At 43.7% G+C, this 18,881-nt stretch overlaps 2 protein-coding genes across 2 annotated transcripts in view; one reads left to right on the top strand and one right to left on the bottom strand.

Annotated features, from left to right (window-relative positions):
- Positions 1-7,348, top strand: part of GPR183 (G protein-coupled receptor 183) — a 131,632-nt gene extending 124,284 nt beyond the window's left edge. Inside the window, exon 4 of the mRNA XM_068267975.1 lies at positions 4,594-7,348. Coding sequence (XP_068124076.1) covers positions 4,614-5,693 — 1,080 coding nt within the window. The 5' untranslated portion in view covers positions 4,594-4,613 and the 3' untranslated portion in view covers positions 5,694-7,348. The remainder of the gene's footprint in view (positions 1-4,593) is intronic.
- The window catches only part of UBAC2 (UBA domain containing 2), a 199,669-nt gene that overhangs the window by 109,972 nt on the left and 70,816 nt on the right, over positions 1-18,881 (bottom strand). The window lies entirely within an intron of this gene.

Genomic DNA, 18,881 nt, shown 5'->3' with positions numbered 1-18,881 from the left:
TCTCTATTTTCATGCAATACAATTTGAATAATCGGATTGAAAATACAATTGTTCAGTAAAATGCACCTTCAATGGGCACCTTAATATACCTAGCAAAGAGGTTTCATTTCCAAATGTAACATACGGTAATTTAAGCAAAAGAGTTCTATTTTGGCTTCATCTGTCTACAAAACCATGTTTACAGTAGCCTTCTGGTTTGTCCACGTGGTCTTTAGCAACCTGCAGTCAGTCAGGAATATTTCTGAGGGAGAGTAGTGGCTTTCTCCTTGCTACCTTGCCAAACACAAAATGTGCAGTTCAGTGTTCTCCTGATGGTGGACTCGTGTCCAATGCTGGCTGGTGAGTGTAGCAGCATGACAGGGAAGGACACACAAATTATCCCTTTAGGCTTCCCTTTTTTCATCCCTTTTGTTCCCCCAGACAACATATGTAATCAATTCACCCCTCCAGCCACACTACAATTCTGAGATTTCACTAGTGCTATAAAGTTCACATTCCAACAAAATGGGTAGAGGATTTACTTTGGGAAGCTTCTGCCCACGAGCCTCTAGTTGATGTGTCATGTGGGTTTCTTCATCAGCTTCCTTCCTTAAACTGGCTTTTTACAAAACCAGCCTTCTAAATGTTATGCAAAAATACCAATAGTCTAAGGCAAATTATCATTACATTTCACACTGTGTATGAACTGATAGGGTACATTTCTTAATTACGAATGAACAACAGATGCAGTCTGTGAACTATCTCAATGGTATTCCGTGGCACGACAGGTAGACATCCATATTGTGGAAGGTGCTACTGGTGGGGAGACGGTGAGGAGAGGTGGTTTCCCAGGGGAAGCTCAGACAGCACAACATCCTTTTCATGTAATTAAGAAATGTACCCTATCATACATGTGTTCCTTCACTTCTGCCTCACTGTGAGCATGTCCAGCTGGAGACGTAGATCGTCAAGGAACAGGTAAGGAGACGTCTTGTGCAACACTGTGTGGTAGAGAGCCCACAGCTTTACCCCCTGTATTTGTTTGACATTTTGAAATGACCATTTCCCATTACGCACATTTAAACAAAAATATTTTTGTGTGCGTCGTAAGGAGGAAAACACCTGTTCATGTTTAGGGGAGTTTCTTGGGCCGGGCGGCCACCCTGGGCGCAGTCAGGCAAGAAGAAGGAGGCGCAGGCAGAAAGATGTAACCTCTTACCGCTAGGAAGCTGGTGATGCGCGGTGCTTTGCAGCACAGGAAGAAAGAACACCAGCGCAATCACCTCCCTTAATTCCTCCTGGGAGTCCTGCAACTGCCTGCTGAGTCTGATGTCAAGTAGATTTCCACTGCGACATCCTCTGACTTGACATCATGTAGCACTACTGCATGCTGTCAGTGCGCACATGAAGGAGTTGGTTTGCCGTGCTGGTGTACCATCATTTCTGCCTGCGAGCGGTGCTCTCTTTAGTCTGCACCTCACTTGTTTCTCTCCTCGTGGTCCCTGCTTCCTCCTGGCATGAGCGGCTGGTCAGAAGTAAGTAGGAGGCTTGTAACCTGCTGTGACTGAGGACTCTTTCACATCTGACCCTGTTTTGTGCGTTTTTAACGCAAAGATAAGTTAACCAAGGTAAAATGAAAGTCCATAGACTTTCATTTTACCTTTCACATCAGACGCTGCGTTTTGGTGCGTTGCGGTTCTCTGGGAGCTTTTAATCGTCGGGAGCCATCGTTTTCCCGTCGGGTGAATTAACCATTTCAGCCCTCAGTCGTGTTTCACCTTATGCATCTGAGCAATTTTCACCTCCCATTCATTCACCAATAACTTTATCACTAATTATCACAATGAATTGATCTATATCTTGTTTTTTCTGCCACTAATTAGGCTTTCTTTGGGTGGTACATTTTGCTAAGACTTATTTTTTTCTAAATGCATTTTAACAGGAATATTAAGAAAAAAATGAAAAAAAAAATCATTATTTCTCAGTTTTCAGCCATTATAGCTTTAAAATAATACATGCTACCATAATTAAAACAGACACATTTTATTTGCCCATTTGCCCAGTTATTACACCATTTAAATTATGTCCCTATCACAATGTATGGCGCCAATATTTTATTTGGAAATAAAAGTGCATTTTTTCAGTTTTGCGTCCATCACTATTTATAAGCAAGTGCCACTTGGGGGCAAGGGGTTTCTGTCTAAGGGAGGTTTGTGGGCCTGCCAGTGCCACTGTAACTTGCACTGAGTGGGGGTCTCAGTCTGAGGGGGTCTGGGGTGGGATTGAAAGTTACAATACCATCTAAGACCCCCTCAGCCACAGAGCCCCTGCTCAGTGCAGGTTACAAAGGCACTGGCAGGGCCAAACACCTCCTTTAGCCAGAAACCCCTCGCCCCCAAGTGGCACTTGCAGGTTCTCAAACAACCCCTCATAGTGATTGCAATTTTGGAAAAACACAATCACTCCCTGTGGGATCTTGGCCATTCACTTTCAGCAGCAAAGTGCTTTTGGAATCACTGGTGTTTCATAGAAAGAGAAGCCTTAGAGTAGCTCATGGGAAGTGGTTATGAGTGAGGAATATATTAGTGAGTCATGGGAGGCGTTGACGTTGCTTATGGGTATACTTTTTGTATGAAGTCAGAAATGTAAAAGGGAAGAGAGTTGTTGTGTAATTTAAAGGCAGCCTGAATTTAATTTGCAAGCGTGTTTTGAACCCAGAGAAAAGACCAACAGATAAAGAGGATGCTGCCGAGAAGAAAGAAAGATTACGAGAGCAGTTTGGTGGTCTCTGACAAGGACAGTAAATGAGATGCATCATGAAATCATTTTATTAGGCTTAAAGCCCCATGAGATGCCACATGCAAAGCATAAACTCTTGCCGTTAACTATAACCTCAGCAAAAACCCACTCTGCGTCTAAAAGGAAGCAGCCAAACTTAGTCTATAAACATTTTAGTCAACGGGACCATGATCTTTAAAAAAAAAAGAAGTCACCCTCTGTGGCCCGAATACGACCCTCCTTGCAATTTCATGTGGCCCTTGAAAGCTTGAAATGTGCATCATTGCAAGCTGTAAAAGAATGACAGCACATTGTCTACCCAATGGCCTCAATTCACTAAGATCATGCTAGAGATAATAAAGCAAGAGAAAACTTACCTCCACACAGTGAGAGAGTTATCTTATCGCTTCATTCCTTAAGTTACCTCCTCCGTAGTTAAGTTACCTCCTCTGTAGTTATTTTCACACGCAGTTAATTAACAGCCTGTCTTTAACTTTAGAATTCTGGAGTTATTTTAAGGGTTGAATAGTTAACTTTAGGTTTGCCTGAGGTAAAATGTTTCCTGAATACAACATGCCTTATCACCATGGTGATGACTCTAGAAACTTTATTAAAGACAGGAGATAAGCTAAGTGAATTGAGGCCAATGTGTTGGAGAAGTGAAAATATTTCTGGTTGAAACCTCGGCAGTGTCTGGTTGAAACATTGTCACTTTAAGCCAGGATACAACAACAACCCACGAGCCTAAACACACCCCTACCCCCCCTCCCCACCACCACCACATACACCATACACACACACAATTAGCATGCCCAAACACAACACCCTCTACCCAAACTGCAGAGTAGCACAGAGGAGCAGAGTGACATTTACCTGCTTCAGCTGTGCTTCCATACCTCCTCCTTCTGATCATGTGACATGCCTTAGAAGCTGTATGCAGCATAGGGCATGTGGCTGTCAGAAAGATAACAGGAGACTCAAAGCAGGTAAATATTAAACTGCTCCACTGCAGAACTCTGCAGAAGGGAGAGGAGTGGGTCCCCCACAGTCACAATATTTACACCACTCAGTTTGAGACTGTTCAATAAATGTTACATCTTAATCAATAATTTGGCCTTCGACTTAGACTATGTTTTAGATTGTGGCCCCATACATGATTATGAGATGAGCTACAGTTATACTTTTTTTTCAAACTGTGTATTACGTTACTATCTCCTAAATAACCACTGTATAATTTAACCAATGTTTTTCCACATCTATCCCATATGTTATATAACAATACTGTTTATAGTGTTACTGTATTTAATTCAGTATTTCTACTGCACGTTAGGTGTGATTACGCAATTTAATAAAAGTTTTGAAACTAAAATTTCTATAAACTAAGAATTGCATCTCGCTTTCCAACCTGTCTCTCTGGGGATAGGAAGGGGCATATTTTGGAGATATTGCTTGGGAGGAAGTGACGGTTTCTAGAAAGGTTTGGGATGTGGGGAGTGAAGGAGAAAATCAAGTCAAAAGTGGCACCAACGCAGCTTGCCTCCCACCCATAGACCAGCTTCTGAACCAATACAGAGATTAAGCCATGGTAACATGGAGAGGGTGGATATATAGTCAGGTTAGAAATCTTTATCAAAATTCAATCCAAAAGAGTCAATTTAGGGACTACTTACTGCATTGCTAAAATGAAAAGCTGCATAATATGCAGTCTCACCACCTCTTTAGAAATCAGCATTTTACTGGAGGACAACCTTAACAACACATGGTTGCAATTTATGAATAACACATGCTTTTCTAGCATACATGTCCTGACTATATTGTTTGTAACCTGTTTTCTAGAATAAACAAGTGTTACCAAGATGGATGACAACATTTCCAACGATACCCGAAACAAGACTTGTGATTGGTACTCCCATCAAAACTCTGCAAGGATTTTGCTACCTTTATTCTATAGTATGATTTTCCTTTTTGGCCTCCTTGGAAATCTCCTGGCATTGTTTGTTATTCACAAGAACAGGAGAAAGCTGAATTCCACCACTCTGTACTCCAAGAATCTAGTTATCTCTGATATATTTTTTGCCATTGCCTCACCTACCAGAATTGCCTACTATGCACTGGGATTTGACTGGAAATTAGGAGAAGCATTTTGCCGAATTGTTGCGCTTTTCCTTTACATCAACACCTACGCTGGTGTAAACTTCATGACTTGCCTGAGCGTGGACAGGTTTATGGCGGTGGTGCATCCTCACCGCTTCAACAAGATGCGGCGGGTGAGAACTGCCAAGATTATATGCATTATTGTTTGGCTTCTCGTCTTCTTGCAAACCTTTCCACTGCTTTTACTGGATATGTCACATGTGGAACTAGATGGAAAGACCACCTGCATGGAATATCCCAACTTTGAAAAAATAGATAATTTGCCATTTATGCTTCTTGGTGCATGTGTCATTGGATACTTTGTTCCTTTAATAATTATACTGTACTGCTATTCTCAAATAAGCTTAAAACTTTGCCAGACTGCAAGGAAAAATCCATTAGCAGGGAAGTCTGGCACCAACAGAAAGGCCACCAGTACCATTGTTTTAGTCATTGTGGTTTTCCTGATCTGTTATACTCCATATCATGTGGCCATTATACAGCATATGGTTAAAAAACTAATCAATGAACCAAACTGCAAGGAGATAGAAGTCTTTCATGCAGTTCTTCATTTTACGGTATGTCTCATGAACCTTAACTGCAGCCTAGACCCCCTCATATACTTCTTTGCTTGCAAAGGATACAAAAATCAAATCTTGAAGATACTGAGGAGGCAGGCCAGCATATCATCATCCAGTGCCACAAGGGTAGCAGCCGATGGAAGCTCTCGTGATGTCACAGAAAACCAAGCAGCACAAAGCATACCGCTAAACCATGACGTGAATAACTCAAAACGTATTTAAAATGAACCTGCAGTGAGAGAGATATGGAAGTGACCATATTTATGTACTCTAACAATGCCAGTTGCCTGTCTTTCTTAGTGAACTTGTTGGGAGTCAGTGGTTTCTGAATCACACACCTAAAACAAGCATGCAGCCAGTGTGGTCAGACTTTAGTCAGAGCTCCTGTTTTGCATACTTGGTCTGGGGCTTGCAGTATTAGGGGCAGAGAGACAGCAGGACAATACAGAAGTATGGACAGTTTAAAAAGAACATAAATACATATAGTATTATTTTTCCCAGTTACAAATGAATGTGTTAGGACTTTATTACCTTCATGAAGAACATTTGGCACAACACAGCACTATTAAAAATATGGGCTAGATCAAGAATTGCATAACGCATACCTCCCAACTTTAAGCACACCTCTGACACACCCCTGATCACGTCCCTGTCACACCCCTAGTCACGCTTACCATAAAGATTTCATAAGAAAAATATGTTGTTTTATAATTCATACCGCACTGGTTTATTTTCCTTCATATTAACATTTTAAAATTAGTAAAATATGAATTTAAAGGATGGGAATAAAGTTTAGAGTCAAACCATTTTTTTAGTAGAGAAATATATATATTCACATAGAAAGAGGGACAAAGTCCTGAAAGAGGGACAAATGAGGGAGAAAGAGGGACAGGGCTCCCAAAGAGGAACTTGTCCCTCCAAAAGAGGGAAAGTTGGGAGCTATGCATAACGTACTAAGGGGCAGGTGCAGCAAATATACTGCTCTGAGCAATAACTATGCCATATTCGATTGTCAGATTTTGTTTTGGAATATCATTACATGGGCACACAGTGTTTTAGGACTATTAGCTTTGTAAATAAGCCATGCATCAGTTTCAATAAGGCCCAGTTCACACTGCAACGCAAACTCAGCTAATGCAAAAATGGCGCAGTAAGCATATCCGCACAGGATCCGCTGGCATCTGCACCTCATCATTCACATACCTGCTGTTTTGCATCCTCTCGGTTTGCATTGCCACCTGTCCCCTATGTCCACTGCTCCTCTCGAAAACAATTGGATCCTGGCAAAACAATGGGGCTCCCTGTTGGTCCACCATGAGCCAATGATAATTTTTCCTGGTGAAGCAGGACTCCCTTTTTTTTTTTTTGCAGGGCTCCAATCTGCTTTCTGACCGAATAGCTGGTGTCAGTGGCGGCAGAACTGAACCTACGGGACAGGCGAGTTGGCATTCTGCATGCAGCAGCAAGCCTATTGGGAATAGACAACGTCCGTTCCCATAGGCTTCAATTGTGTCCGATTTGTGGCATTTGCAGCAGGATCGCGATATGGTTGCAGAAAAATGCAGCAGGCTGGAATTGTGCATTTGCGGTCCAGTCCATACGCATCACATTCACGTTCCCACTAACAGTGTGAACACGTACTATAACATAACAGGCGTTAACCAACTGATTTGCTGTTTTTGCCTCCAGAAAATGCAGAGATTTTTACTGCAGTTTTAAGAAGCCCTTATTATTTAAGGACTTAACCATAGGAAATAAAATATAGCAGAAATAGTGCAACATCACATATGTGCATATGGGCTTTTGTGAATAATGTATATAAGCAAACTATATTCCATACCATTTCTGTAACATCCTGTATACCCAAATACTTTAAAATAATGAAGAATAAAAACTATACTCTAAATGATTATTTATGTCACTTGATTTGACTGGATCATTAATCAAAGGTTAGATCTTTTGAGGATAACATATTGTCTTACTTCCATTTTTAAGGAAAAAACAAAATAAAGTAAATCAGTACAGTACATATAGTAAATCATACAGACACTTGCTTAGGAAACATTTATTCTGAGAAACAACACACAAAATATCCATGTTAAAAAGATCCCACTGGTCAAACCTTACATAAAACTGTATATCAAATTACTCCTGCAGCACCCTCTGCTGGTGAATCTGTTATCACAGGCCACACAGCTCAGTTTAGGAATACAGATAGCTTGTGCTTGGGCAGATTCCAGTACATACTGAAGTACAAAAAGACAAGTGATGGCTGATGACAGTGGGCATAGATTTGGTACTGGGACCAAATCTAACCTTCATCCATTCTTCATAAATGTACATTTCCCATCTTCTTTGTTCGGCTATTCTCACACACACGGCACCCTGGAAAAATTGACTCTACCTGGACACAGGATGCCATCTACCTCGGCTGCCAGGAAGGGGGCAGCTGAAAAGGAAAGCACTTGACCACCCTTATCTATGTTAGCCATGCCTGTTAACATACTCAAACTAGCTAAACCCCCTAATTCAGCATAAATGCTTAAAATATACCTCACCCAAGACATTGGTAAAAATACCTAAGGTAAGCACAGAGGTATGTACATGCTGAATCCATGTACCTCTGTGTGTTGTCCATTCCTCTCTGCGTGTCCCCTCTCCAAATTTTCAGACAGGAAGAGACAAGCTTGCCACAATATTCCCTCATCTTCCTTGTCCCTTAAAGCGGTGTTCCCCAACCCTGTCCTCAAGACCCATCAACAGTGCATGTTTTGCGGAAATCCACAAAGGTAGTTAATCAGCTCTGCTGAGACGCTAATTACCTCACCTGTGCATGGTTGTGGTTTTCTGCAAAACATATACTGTTGGTGGGCCTTGAGGACAGGGTTTGGGAACTCATCCTTTAAAGGAGTTATCAGGCAAAAAAAAAAAAATATGAGTTTCACTTACCTGGGGCTTCTACCAGCCCCATGCAGCCATCCTGTGCCCTAGTAGTCACTAACTGCTGCTCTGGTCCACCTCCGTCAGCTAGTTTAGTTTTTGCCACCCTCGTGGTCGGCGGGGCGAATTGCGTACATTTTTACGCATTCCTGCTGGTGCAGGAACATTATCACATACATTTTTACGTGTTAGTGGTTCAATGCGTAAAAATGTACGTGTTGAACCACTAATGCGTAAAAATGCATGTGTTAATGTTCCTGCACCAGCGGGAATGCGTAAAAATGTACGCAATGCGGCCCAAAACTGAACAAGCTGACGGAGGGGGACCAGAGCAGCAGTTAAGAACTACAAGGGCACAGGATGGCTGCATGGGGCTGGTAGAAGCCCCAGGTAAGTGAAACTCATTTTTATTTTTTTTTGCCTGATAACTCCTTTAAGCACACCTAAAGTGAGAAGGATATGGAGGCCAACATGTTTATTTCCTTATAAGCAAAACCAGTTGCCTGGCAGTATTGCTGATGTTTCTGACATCAGTAGTTTCGGAATTACACAGCTAAACCAAACATGCAGCTAAATCCAGTCAGGCATGAGTCAGAAACATCTGATATGCATGCTTGTTCAGGGTCTATGATTAAAGGTTTTAAAGGCAGGGGATCAGCAGGACTGCCAGGCAATGTGCATTGTTTAAAATCAAATAAATATGCCAGCCTCCATATCCCTCTCACCTCAGATGTCCTTTAAGCAGAGGGAATGGAGTAGGGAGAAAGAGGCAATGGGAGGGTGATAGGAAGGAACATCGCAGCAAGCCTGCCTCTTCCTGTCTCTGAAAATCTCACTTTGCGCAAAAAGTCAAATTCTTCAAGGAGTGATTACAGGGACCCTGATAATCGTGGAGCGGAACGGACAACACAAAAAGGTATGTGGACCCAGCATGAACTTACCTCTGTGCTTACCTTAGGTAGTTACTCCTGAACTGAGAGGGATATGGAGGCTACCTTATTTATTTCCTTTTGCCACCAGTTAACTGACAGCCTGCTGATCTTTCAGACATCACTAGCATCTGTAACACACACCTGAAACAAGCATGCAGGTAATGTAGGAAGACGTCAGTCAGAAGCCCCAGATTGGCATGCTTTTTCAGGGCTAAAAGTACTGGAGCCAGAGGAGCAGCTGGACAGCCAGGCAATGTGCATTGTTTAAAAAAGAAATAAACATGGCAGCCTCCACATCCCTCTCAGTTCAGGTGTGCTTTAAAGAGGATCTGTATTGTTAAAATCGCTCAAAAGTAAACATACCAGTGCGTTAGGGGACATCTCCTATTACCCTCTGTCACAATTTCGACGCTCCTCGCCGCATTAAAAGTGGTTAAAAACAGTTTTAAAAAGTTTGTTTGTAAACAAACAAAATGGCCACCAAAACAGGAAGTAGGTTGATGTACAGTATGTCCACACATACAAAATACATCCATACACAAGCAGGCTGTATACACCCTTCCTTTTGAATCTCAAGAGAGAGTGTGTTTCTTTCCCCCATGCACTGAAGTTTCAGGCTGCTCTTTTCTTCCTGCAAACAGCTTTGCCCTTGGTTGTAATTCCTCAGTATGTGAAAGCCCAGCCAGCTCAGAGGACGATTTATCCAGCTTGTAAAAGATAAGAGAGAAGAGAGAAGCTGCTCTAATCTAAATAACACACAGGCAGTGTGCAGAGAGGGGCCTGGAATTGTGAGTTCATAGCAGAACCACAACACTGAAGAACTTGGCAGCCTTCCAGACACAGGCCGACAAGTCTGACAGGGGAAAGATACATTGATTTATTACAGAGACTGTGATAGCAGAAAGTGTTGCAGTAAGCCAGAACACATTAGAAAAGCTTTTGGAACTTGTAGGATGATAAAAAACAGGATGCAATTTTTGTTACGGAGTCTCTTTAAGTAAGGACTTCATAGTGCCACTTCTGGCCAACATGATCCCCATTGAGATGAATCAGCAGAGGCAGAGGTTCGGCATGTAATTTAAGTTCATGTTTGCCCGTTTGGAAATTAAGTCAACTGCACTGAAATCAGGGGCGCCATCCTATGTAATCAGTGCTAGTGCAGGGGTGAACCTTGCCTTCTTATTGGCTGCTGTTCTCCTTCACTCCCGCCTTCAACTCTACATAGCTGAGCTGTAGCTATGCACCCATCTCCCTTCATGTTGCTGCCTGAACTTCATGGCTGGCCCTGCCAGCATACCATACCTCAGAGTAAAGCAGACCTTTACATGCAGCATTTGCCAGGACTCCTTAGAACTGGGGGAGGATCGAAGGTGCAAGCTAAGCTGCACCCCAAAAGACTAAGCTCCGCTCCAACAGAGCTGAGAGAAGAGCAGAGCAGATTTGAGAGGTAAGCTAGCTCTCACACTCTCTCTCTCTACCTACCTTCAGCACCCTCAAAAGCTCTTGTCATCCGCAGCTTACCTTACTCTCTCCCCTGTAGACCCCAGCATCCCCCTGTCCTCTATTCCCCTGCACCCCTACTCTCTCCCCAGCAGACTCTAGTAACCCACTGTTCTCTACTGCCCACCCCACCCTCTTCCCTGCAGATCCCAGTTACCGCTGCACCTCTTACTCTCTCCCCTGCAGACCCCAGTAATCCCGTTGTCTACCCCCAACCCCACCCTCTTTCCTGCAGATCCCTGTTACCCCTGCACTCTTACTCTCCACCCTGCAGACCCCAGTAGCCCCCTGTTCTCTACCCCCAACCCCACCCTCTTCCCTGCAGATCCCAGTTACCCCTGCACTCTTACTATCTACCCTGCAGACCACAGTAACCCTGTTATCTACCCCCACCTCACCCTCTTTCATGCAGATCCCAGTTACCGTTGCACCTCTTACTCTCTCCCCTGCAGACCCAGTAACCCCCTGTTGTCTACCCCCAACCCCACCCTCTTCCCTGAAGATCCCCGTTACTCCTGCACTCTTACTCTCTACCCTTCAGACCACAGTAACCCTGTTCTCTATCCCCACCTCACCCTCTTCCCTGCAGATCCCAGTTACCCCTGCACTCTTACTCTCTACCCTGCAGACCACAGTAACCCCCTGTTCTCAACCCCCAACCCCACCCTCTTCCCTGCAGATCCCAGTTACGCCTGCACTCTTACTCTCTACCCTGCAGACCACAGTAACCCCCTGTTCTCAACCCCCAACCCCACCCTCTTCCCTGCAGATCCCAGTTACCCCTGCACTCTTACTCTCTACCCTGCAGACCACAGTAACCCAGTTATCTACCCCCACCTCACCCTCTTTCATGCAGATCCCAGTTACCGCTGCACCACTTACTCTCTCCCCTGCAGACCCCAGTAACCCCCTGTTGTCTACCCCCAACCCCACCCTCTTCCCTGCAGATCCCTGTTACTCCTGCACTCTTACTCTCTACCCTTCAGACCACAGTAACCCCGTTCTCTATCACCACCTCATACTCTTCCCTGCAGATCCCAGTTACCCCTGCACTCTTACTCTCTTCCCTACAGACACCAATATCCACCTGTTCTCTATAACCCCCCTCCCCCCCCCCCCCACACACACACACACACCTACCTTCAGCAGCCCTCAGGCAGTAAAGCAGGTCTACCTATCTGAGGCAGTATTACATCTCCCCCACACAGCCACTCAGCTAACAGGACTGCCGGATGCTAATGTGGTCAGGCTCTCTCTCAAAATGTGGATTTTGGCTGACTTTGTTCACTCTATCTTCTTTTCAGTTTAAATAAAATGTCCACCTATGGATAGCATGAAAAAAATGAAAATGAAAACGTCATAATATTAAAAAAGAATATTAATATTAATGTTTCATAATGAATTTGTAATTAATATTAATTATATAGCTTAGCGATCATGGTGTAATCCACTTCTTTCCTGGGCTGCTACATGCGTGCAGCAATAAAGTGTATATGCACGGGGTTTGTATATATTTACTAAAAAATCATTCAACTCAAAACTTGTAGCATGTTTATCAGCCAGTAGGTGGCACTGCAAACAAGTGTATGTACCTTGGAAACATTACCACATCACTAGCTACTGAAGTATCAAGCTGAGGAAATAGACATCAGCAAAAACTGTTAAAAGATATTCCACTTCAATTAATAAACATAAGGACCTACTGCATTTTGGCACATGAGCACTTCGACAGTCAATGGCCAACTTGAGTGTTATGCTTTGTTTCACAAATCTGACTTCAATTTATTGTTAATGTTTGCGTGTAATCTTTTAGATAAGCTGATGTTTAAAGTACTGTAAAGAGCAGTTATCCTTTTTCAGCAATTTGTATATAAGAAATATAAAAGGCACTTCCTTATTTGGGATATTTGTTAGGTTCATATGATTACCATGGTCCTTATCCTTAGCAAGTGTGTCACTGTGCGTGTTTTGGCTCAAACTTGACCTGGCCAAAGTCCCAAAGAGGAAGCGTGGGTCTACAGTCCATCATAGCTCAACTGTTTAAATAGGTAACAGGAGCTGGAGATGTGGCAGCTGCAGTAATAAATGCATCCAATGGCACACAGTGTTCTCCCCAGGCTCTTTTAGCAAGCTGCTCCACCCAGCTAGTTTTGGTGAGCACCCGACTGTCATCGGCTCACCTTCTCCTCTGCTGTATGCAGAGTTGTGCAGAGAAGCACCGCCCCTGCATTCTCTCATCTCGCCCCACCCGGCTACTTTTTCATGCCAACCGGCTGGAAAAAAATTCTGTGGAGAACACTGGGCACATTTAGCTAGGCTTATGCACAGACATGGGAGCAGCTTTAGGAAGAAACTAGCACTAACATTTTGTGTCCCCATGCCAATGGAGACTAGTACTTTCAACGTGTGAACGTTGTCTAGTGCAGCTCCTGCAGAGCACACCCCTGGGAGGGCCTTGCTAAAGCCATGGATTTGATTTTCAGACAGAGAAAGAATTGTGGTATTGAGTGCTTGCAAAGGCTGCAATAAAAATGAGTGAGCCATACAACATTACACATGTACCTCCCCCTAGCTTTTGAATGAGGCCTTGGTGTAGTTCTCCTTAAAGTAGGAAGGAGCAAACAACTATACTTCACTGTAGAAAGTGGGATGTGGGGGATGGGTGAAAAAACAAGGGTGGGGGGGGGGGGAGAGCTCACTCAGGTTGTCATTCAATAAAAAATGGCCAGCCAGCCGAGGAATATTCTCACCTGGAACTGTGGCTGACTGTCCCATATGGGGTTGCCAGCAGAAAGGCTTTGTCCCACTTGGACCAGGGACCAAGTCTTGGCAGATGGCCTCCTCCACAAGGTGTGCAGACGATAGCCTCCTTCAGAGCTGTACTGGCAGGCCGCTGCTTTGGTATATTTTCCACCTAGGCCGTGTGCTGTGATGCCGCTATAGGCGGCTGCACTGTCAGGCAGTCGTGGGTGGGAAGAGTGTGTATGATGGCTGAAGCTGCTGCTGGCTCCACACCACTCTGCCGAGGTGAGATAATCAGATTCGTCTGCCCCGCGCGGATTCCTCTGTTGCCAAGTGAGCAGCAGTCGCATTACTATGATGCCCTCTAGTGACTGCTACTCACTTGGCTACAGAGAAATCCGCATAGGGCAGACAGTGGCACGGATCGGTATGCAAAATACCTACACAGTACTCTACACATGCTGGGTCACTCTGTCACTCTGCCATTCTGCTACACTCCAGCGAGGGAAGAGGGGTAAACCGCGGCATGTGACAATTTAAATCCGCAATCAATGCACAAGACAGACTAGACACGGAGAGATGGCAACTGACAGGCCGTATCCACGCAGCCCAGATGGCAAGCAAAAACAACCATGCAGCGCTCTGTATATGTCCAGGGACACATGTCTGTCTTTACATTTTGGTCAGGGCAGGTGGGAGAAGGAAATTTGTCACCACAGTTTCTTAAAGGATAGGCCTTAAGGTGGCCATACATGGTACAATTTTTTCATTCAATCTTACAAATTCTATGTAATATAAGGTAACTGCCTAAATTATCCTTTCAGTATATTCACTTAATTTACCCTTATACTGCATAGAAATGGTAAGATTATATGAAAAAAATGTACCATGTATGGCCACCATTAGGGCTATTTGAAGGAGTTGATTTGACATAAAAATACTGAAGACAACTGAGCATTACAGCAGATTCGCATACTCAGTAATGGTGGAGGTGGCACATAGGAAGGGGTCACACAGAGGATTATAGAGGGATTTACTGAGGGGTACCATTTTATACTCAAGTCGGTCGTTTTTTTCGGGGTTTTTTTAGGTAAAAGTTAGAGGGTCGGCTTATACTCAGGTCGGCTTATACTCAAGTATATACGACTGACGTAAACAGTATGACTTGCTAAATTTGCATCAGATTTCTATGAGCATTTCAAAGTATCTACTGTGCCTAGTGAAAAATTAACAGATGTCAATGGGACAAGAAGAAAAATAAACCTGGCGAATAGTGATTTAGTGGCAGTTTGTGAACAGGCAAACTGCCATAGACTTCAATGGTCAGGCGAATTTTAAAACCTATAGGGACTGTTTCTGGCCACAAAAGTGATGGAAAAGTTGTTTCAAGGGACCTGACACCTGGACTGTGGCATGCCAGAGGGAGATCCAAGGCAAAAATCCCAGCAAAAATGACGTAGTTGATGTGGAATCGTGTTTTAATCGTGTTGCCGCTAAAGGCAAGAAATCACAGTACATTCCTAAATTTGAGGAATTAAGTGCTTTAAAACGTCCGGTGTGCGTACATGGCGATAATGTAGTGTAAGGGTTAGGCCCAGTTAACACTGACAGACGAAACGCAGTGCTTAACGCACCGTAAAAAAACCACAAAGAGCTTTAGTGATAAGGCCAGGTGAGCAAATTATTGTTTTCGCTAGTTGACACCTCCAGGACATAAATGTTAGTCCTCTTGGGAGCAATCTTTGTGTAGTGGTGTGTAGTGGTGTGTAGTGGCCGCCGTGCTTGTGCGCACATTCGCAGGAGTGCAGGTGATTGTGGTTTCCAGCCCCTAATGTCAGGCTTCAATTACAGTTAAGTGACCAAAAAAACTACTGCATCTGCACTGAGGCCTTATACAGAGAACAGCAGTGGATACTAGATGCCAGTAGTGGTGGCGAAGGATTATTGGGTTATGGTCGGTGCACTACTAGGACCAGCAGACCTGTCTCCAACAGCTAACATGTGCACTGGACACACAAGATTGCAATATAACAATAGCAAGAAAATTAAAAACAGCCCTTACAAAGATGATTGATTTATCAAGTCGGTGCACTACTAGGACCAGCAGATCTGTCTCCAACAGCTAATGGGTGCACTGGAGGCACAGAAATGCAATAATACAATAGCAAGAAAAACAGCCCTTAGAAGGGTGAACCACTGTAGCACTAAGCGCTGACTGCACCTGTCTGCAACAGCTAAAGTGCACTATGTGGACACAGAGCAACATCACAAGATCAAAACACAGCCTTTAGAAGAGCTCTTGGGGTTATGTAGATGGTAAATTGGTACTGTAGTAGCAGGAAACTCCACTAGGGACACAGAACTCAGGCCTAACTAACGCTGTCCCTAAAAGTAGTAAAGCTCTGTCCCCAGTCTCCTTCACAGTCAGAGCGTAAAATTGCTGCTGTGCTGGCTTTCTGATAGGTGGGGGGCAGTCCAGGTGGGAGGGATAGCTGATTGGCTACCATGCTTCTGCTGACTCTGGAGTGAGGGGTACATTTTTGGCTCCATTATAACATATAGGGGCAAAACTGAACACGCCATATGTTTATGAGTAGACGTGAACTATTTGCCGGGCGAACATTTTAGCTGTCTCAACTGCCGAACTGTGATACACAGAGCAATACAAACATTACAAAAAGAATCAGAACTTTGTAAGATATGTATTGCTAACAGTGTCCCTGTTGGGAAGCTTTGCTCACCTTCTGTCACAATGCCTAGGCATAAGGCATGTAAGCAGCACTAGATAGCTAGAAAAGCAAAGAAGAAAGGACAGTACCGGTACGTCCAATATCTTTACTGCATTTCATTTTAAAAACATAATGAAGAACATGCAGGGATTAATAATGGCACATAATCCTGTTGGCTGAAGCCAGCTCTTAAAGAGACTCCGTAACAAAAATTACATCCTGTTTTTTATCATCCTACGAGTTCCAAAAGCTATTCTAATGTGTCCTGGCTTACTGCAGCACGTTCTACTATCACCATCTCTGTAATAAATCAACTTATCTCTCTCTTGTCAGACTTGTCAGCCTGTGTCTGGAAGGCTGCCAAGTTCTTCAGTGTTGTGGTTCTGTGATGCATCTCCCCCTCCAGGCCCCTCTCTGCACACTGCCTGTGTATTATTTAGATTAGGGCAGCTTCTCTCTTATCTTTTACAAGCTGGATAAATCCTCCTCTGAGCTGGCTGGGCTTTCACATACTGAGGAATTACATACAGGCAGAGCTGTCTGCACTCTGCAGGAAGAAACAGCCTGACACTTCAGTGGAAGATAGCTGCAGGGGGAAAGAAACACACAAATGATCTCTTGAGATTCAAAAGGAAGGGTGTATACAGCCTGCTTGTGTATGAATGTATTTTCTATGTGTAGACATACTGTACATCAACCTACTTCCTGTTTTGGTGGCCATTTTGTTTGTTTATAAACAAACTTTTAAAAACTGTTTTTAACCACTTTTAATGCGGCGAGGAGCGGTGAAATTGTGACAGAGGGTAATAGGAGATGTCCCCTAACGCACTGGCATGTTTACTTTTGTGCGATTTTAACAATACAGAATCTCTTTAAGGTGCGTACACACGCACTACAAGAGGCAACGACGGGACCGCCGGACCCTCCCGCTCAGCGGATCGTTCAGAAACAGCCTTATCAGTCTGCCGACAGCACGTACACGCGCTACTGTCGGCTAAAAGACCCCCCAGCGGGAGGGTCCGCCGGACCCGTCGTTGCCTCTTGTAGTGCGTGTGTACGCACCTTTAGTTCTGCTGTACATTGCTTCGAAGTGAATGGAATAGAATCACAGTAACAAACTCCTATTGTTCTCAGCATAGGAAGTGAGACTATACTGTTTTTTTCCAAGCACATTCTACAGGAAAACCCAGAAGACACATCCTCTCACTACATACTTTTTCATGATTGACCTAAAAGTGGACCTACTGAGGCTTTATGGCATAGGTAGAGAAATAGGTCGGCACTTGCAAAAAGTTCAGCATAAAATTTGCTTTATTTTTCTGGCTAATGCAAAAAGCAGTCAACAATGCGTATAGTTGTACATATGGTCCTACCCGATATTTGGTGGCTGTGGGGTGAGGTGGGAGCGATGGGGGCCGACTTACGACCGTTTCGCTCTCCTGAGCGCATTGCCTCTGAAGAGCGCATTGCCTCTGCCGCATTGTCTCTAAGGCCTGAGCACGCAATATTTCAGCCTATATACCCGATATTTCCTCCCTGAAAGTATCTTAATGCTGATGACACCTTTACACTGAGATCTGCAGTGCCGGTTCTTTGTATCTACTTTGTGTGATTGACACTACTGAGGCTTTATTTACTGAATAATTCAGTACCTATAAGAGCATATTTGACTATATGTGAACCACATAGTAATTGAGCAGTTGTTACCAGCATCCATGTGGGAGTCCTGATTACGGTACATTCAGGTCCAGGGGAGATTTTAATTGTTTTTAATGTTTTTTTAATTGACTGGAGAAGTTATCAATAACGTGTTACATTTGTTCACAATATATGAATTTGGGCTTACTCAATGACCTATAATTCCCGACTATGGGCATTCTTTCTTTTGTATGTAGGTAACCTATAGCCTCAGAATGGCAAACATGCTGCTTAGGTGGTAAGTTTCAACCTTGTATTCTAATTTATTCCACACATTAAATTTAACACCTTCTGTTATTTTTACCCCACTTGCACTCATTCCTTTGCTACACACAGCATGACTAAAACTGCAACACATGCCTTAATCACATCCTGCCTTGAATATTGTAACATTCTCCTCTATGGTCTTCCAGTTAACAGATTAGAATATCTAACCCATACTAAACTCTGCTGTTTGACCACTGGATAGACTTGACAGACGGATGTCTTTTTTCAACCAAACAATGACTCACCCACCACTCATTTTGCTCAACTGCTCCTCCCCTCTACCAAGCTCTTTACTGCCAACCAGTTCCCCAGAAGATTCACTTCCAACACCTAATTGTAACCTACAAAGCTCTCCACAAATTGTTTCCTGTATACATCTTTTTACTAATTTACAGATACCATCTAAACCTCAAGTTAAGTCAGCGTATTCTCTATGTCTGACCTATTCAATCAGAGCTTTGTGCAACTCCAGGGTTAACCGGCACTTTCCCTCCAGCTGAGAGAGGACTCGGGTTCTGGCTTGGCTAGCTGCGTGAGAAAGCTTCAAACTTATCCTTCTTGGTTCCCATGTGCAGGGCTGCTATCAGAAATGTTTGGGACCC

This window comes from Hyperolius riggenbachi, chromosome 2 (genome assembly GCF_040937935.1).
Source record: "Hyperolius riggenbachi isolate aHypRig1 chromosome 2, aHypRig1.pri, whole genome shotgun sequence".
Lineage (NCBI taxonomy): Eukaryota > Metazoa > Chordata > Amphibia > Anura > Hyperoliidae > Hyperolius > Hyperolius riggenbachi.
This window is presented reverse-complemented; position numbering and strand designations above follow the sequence as displayed.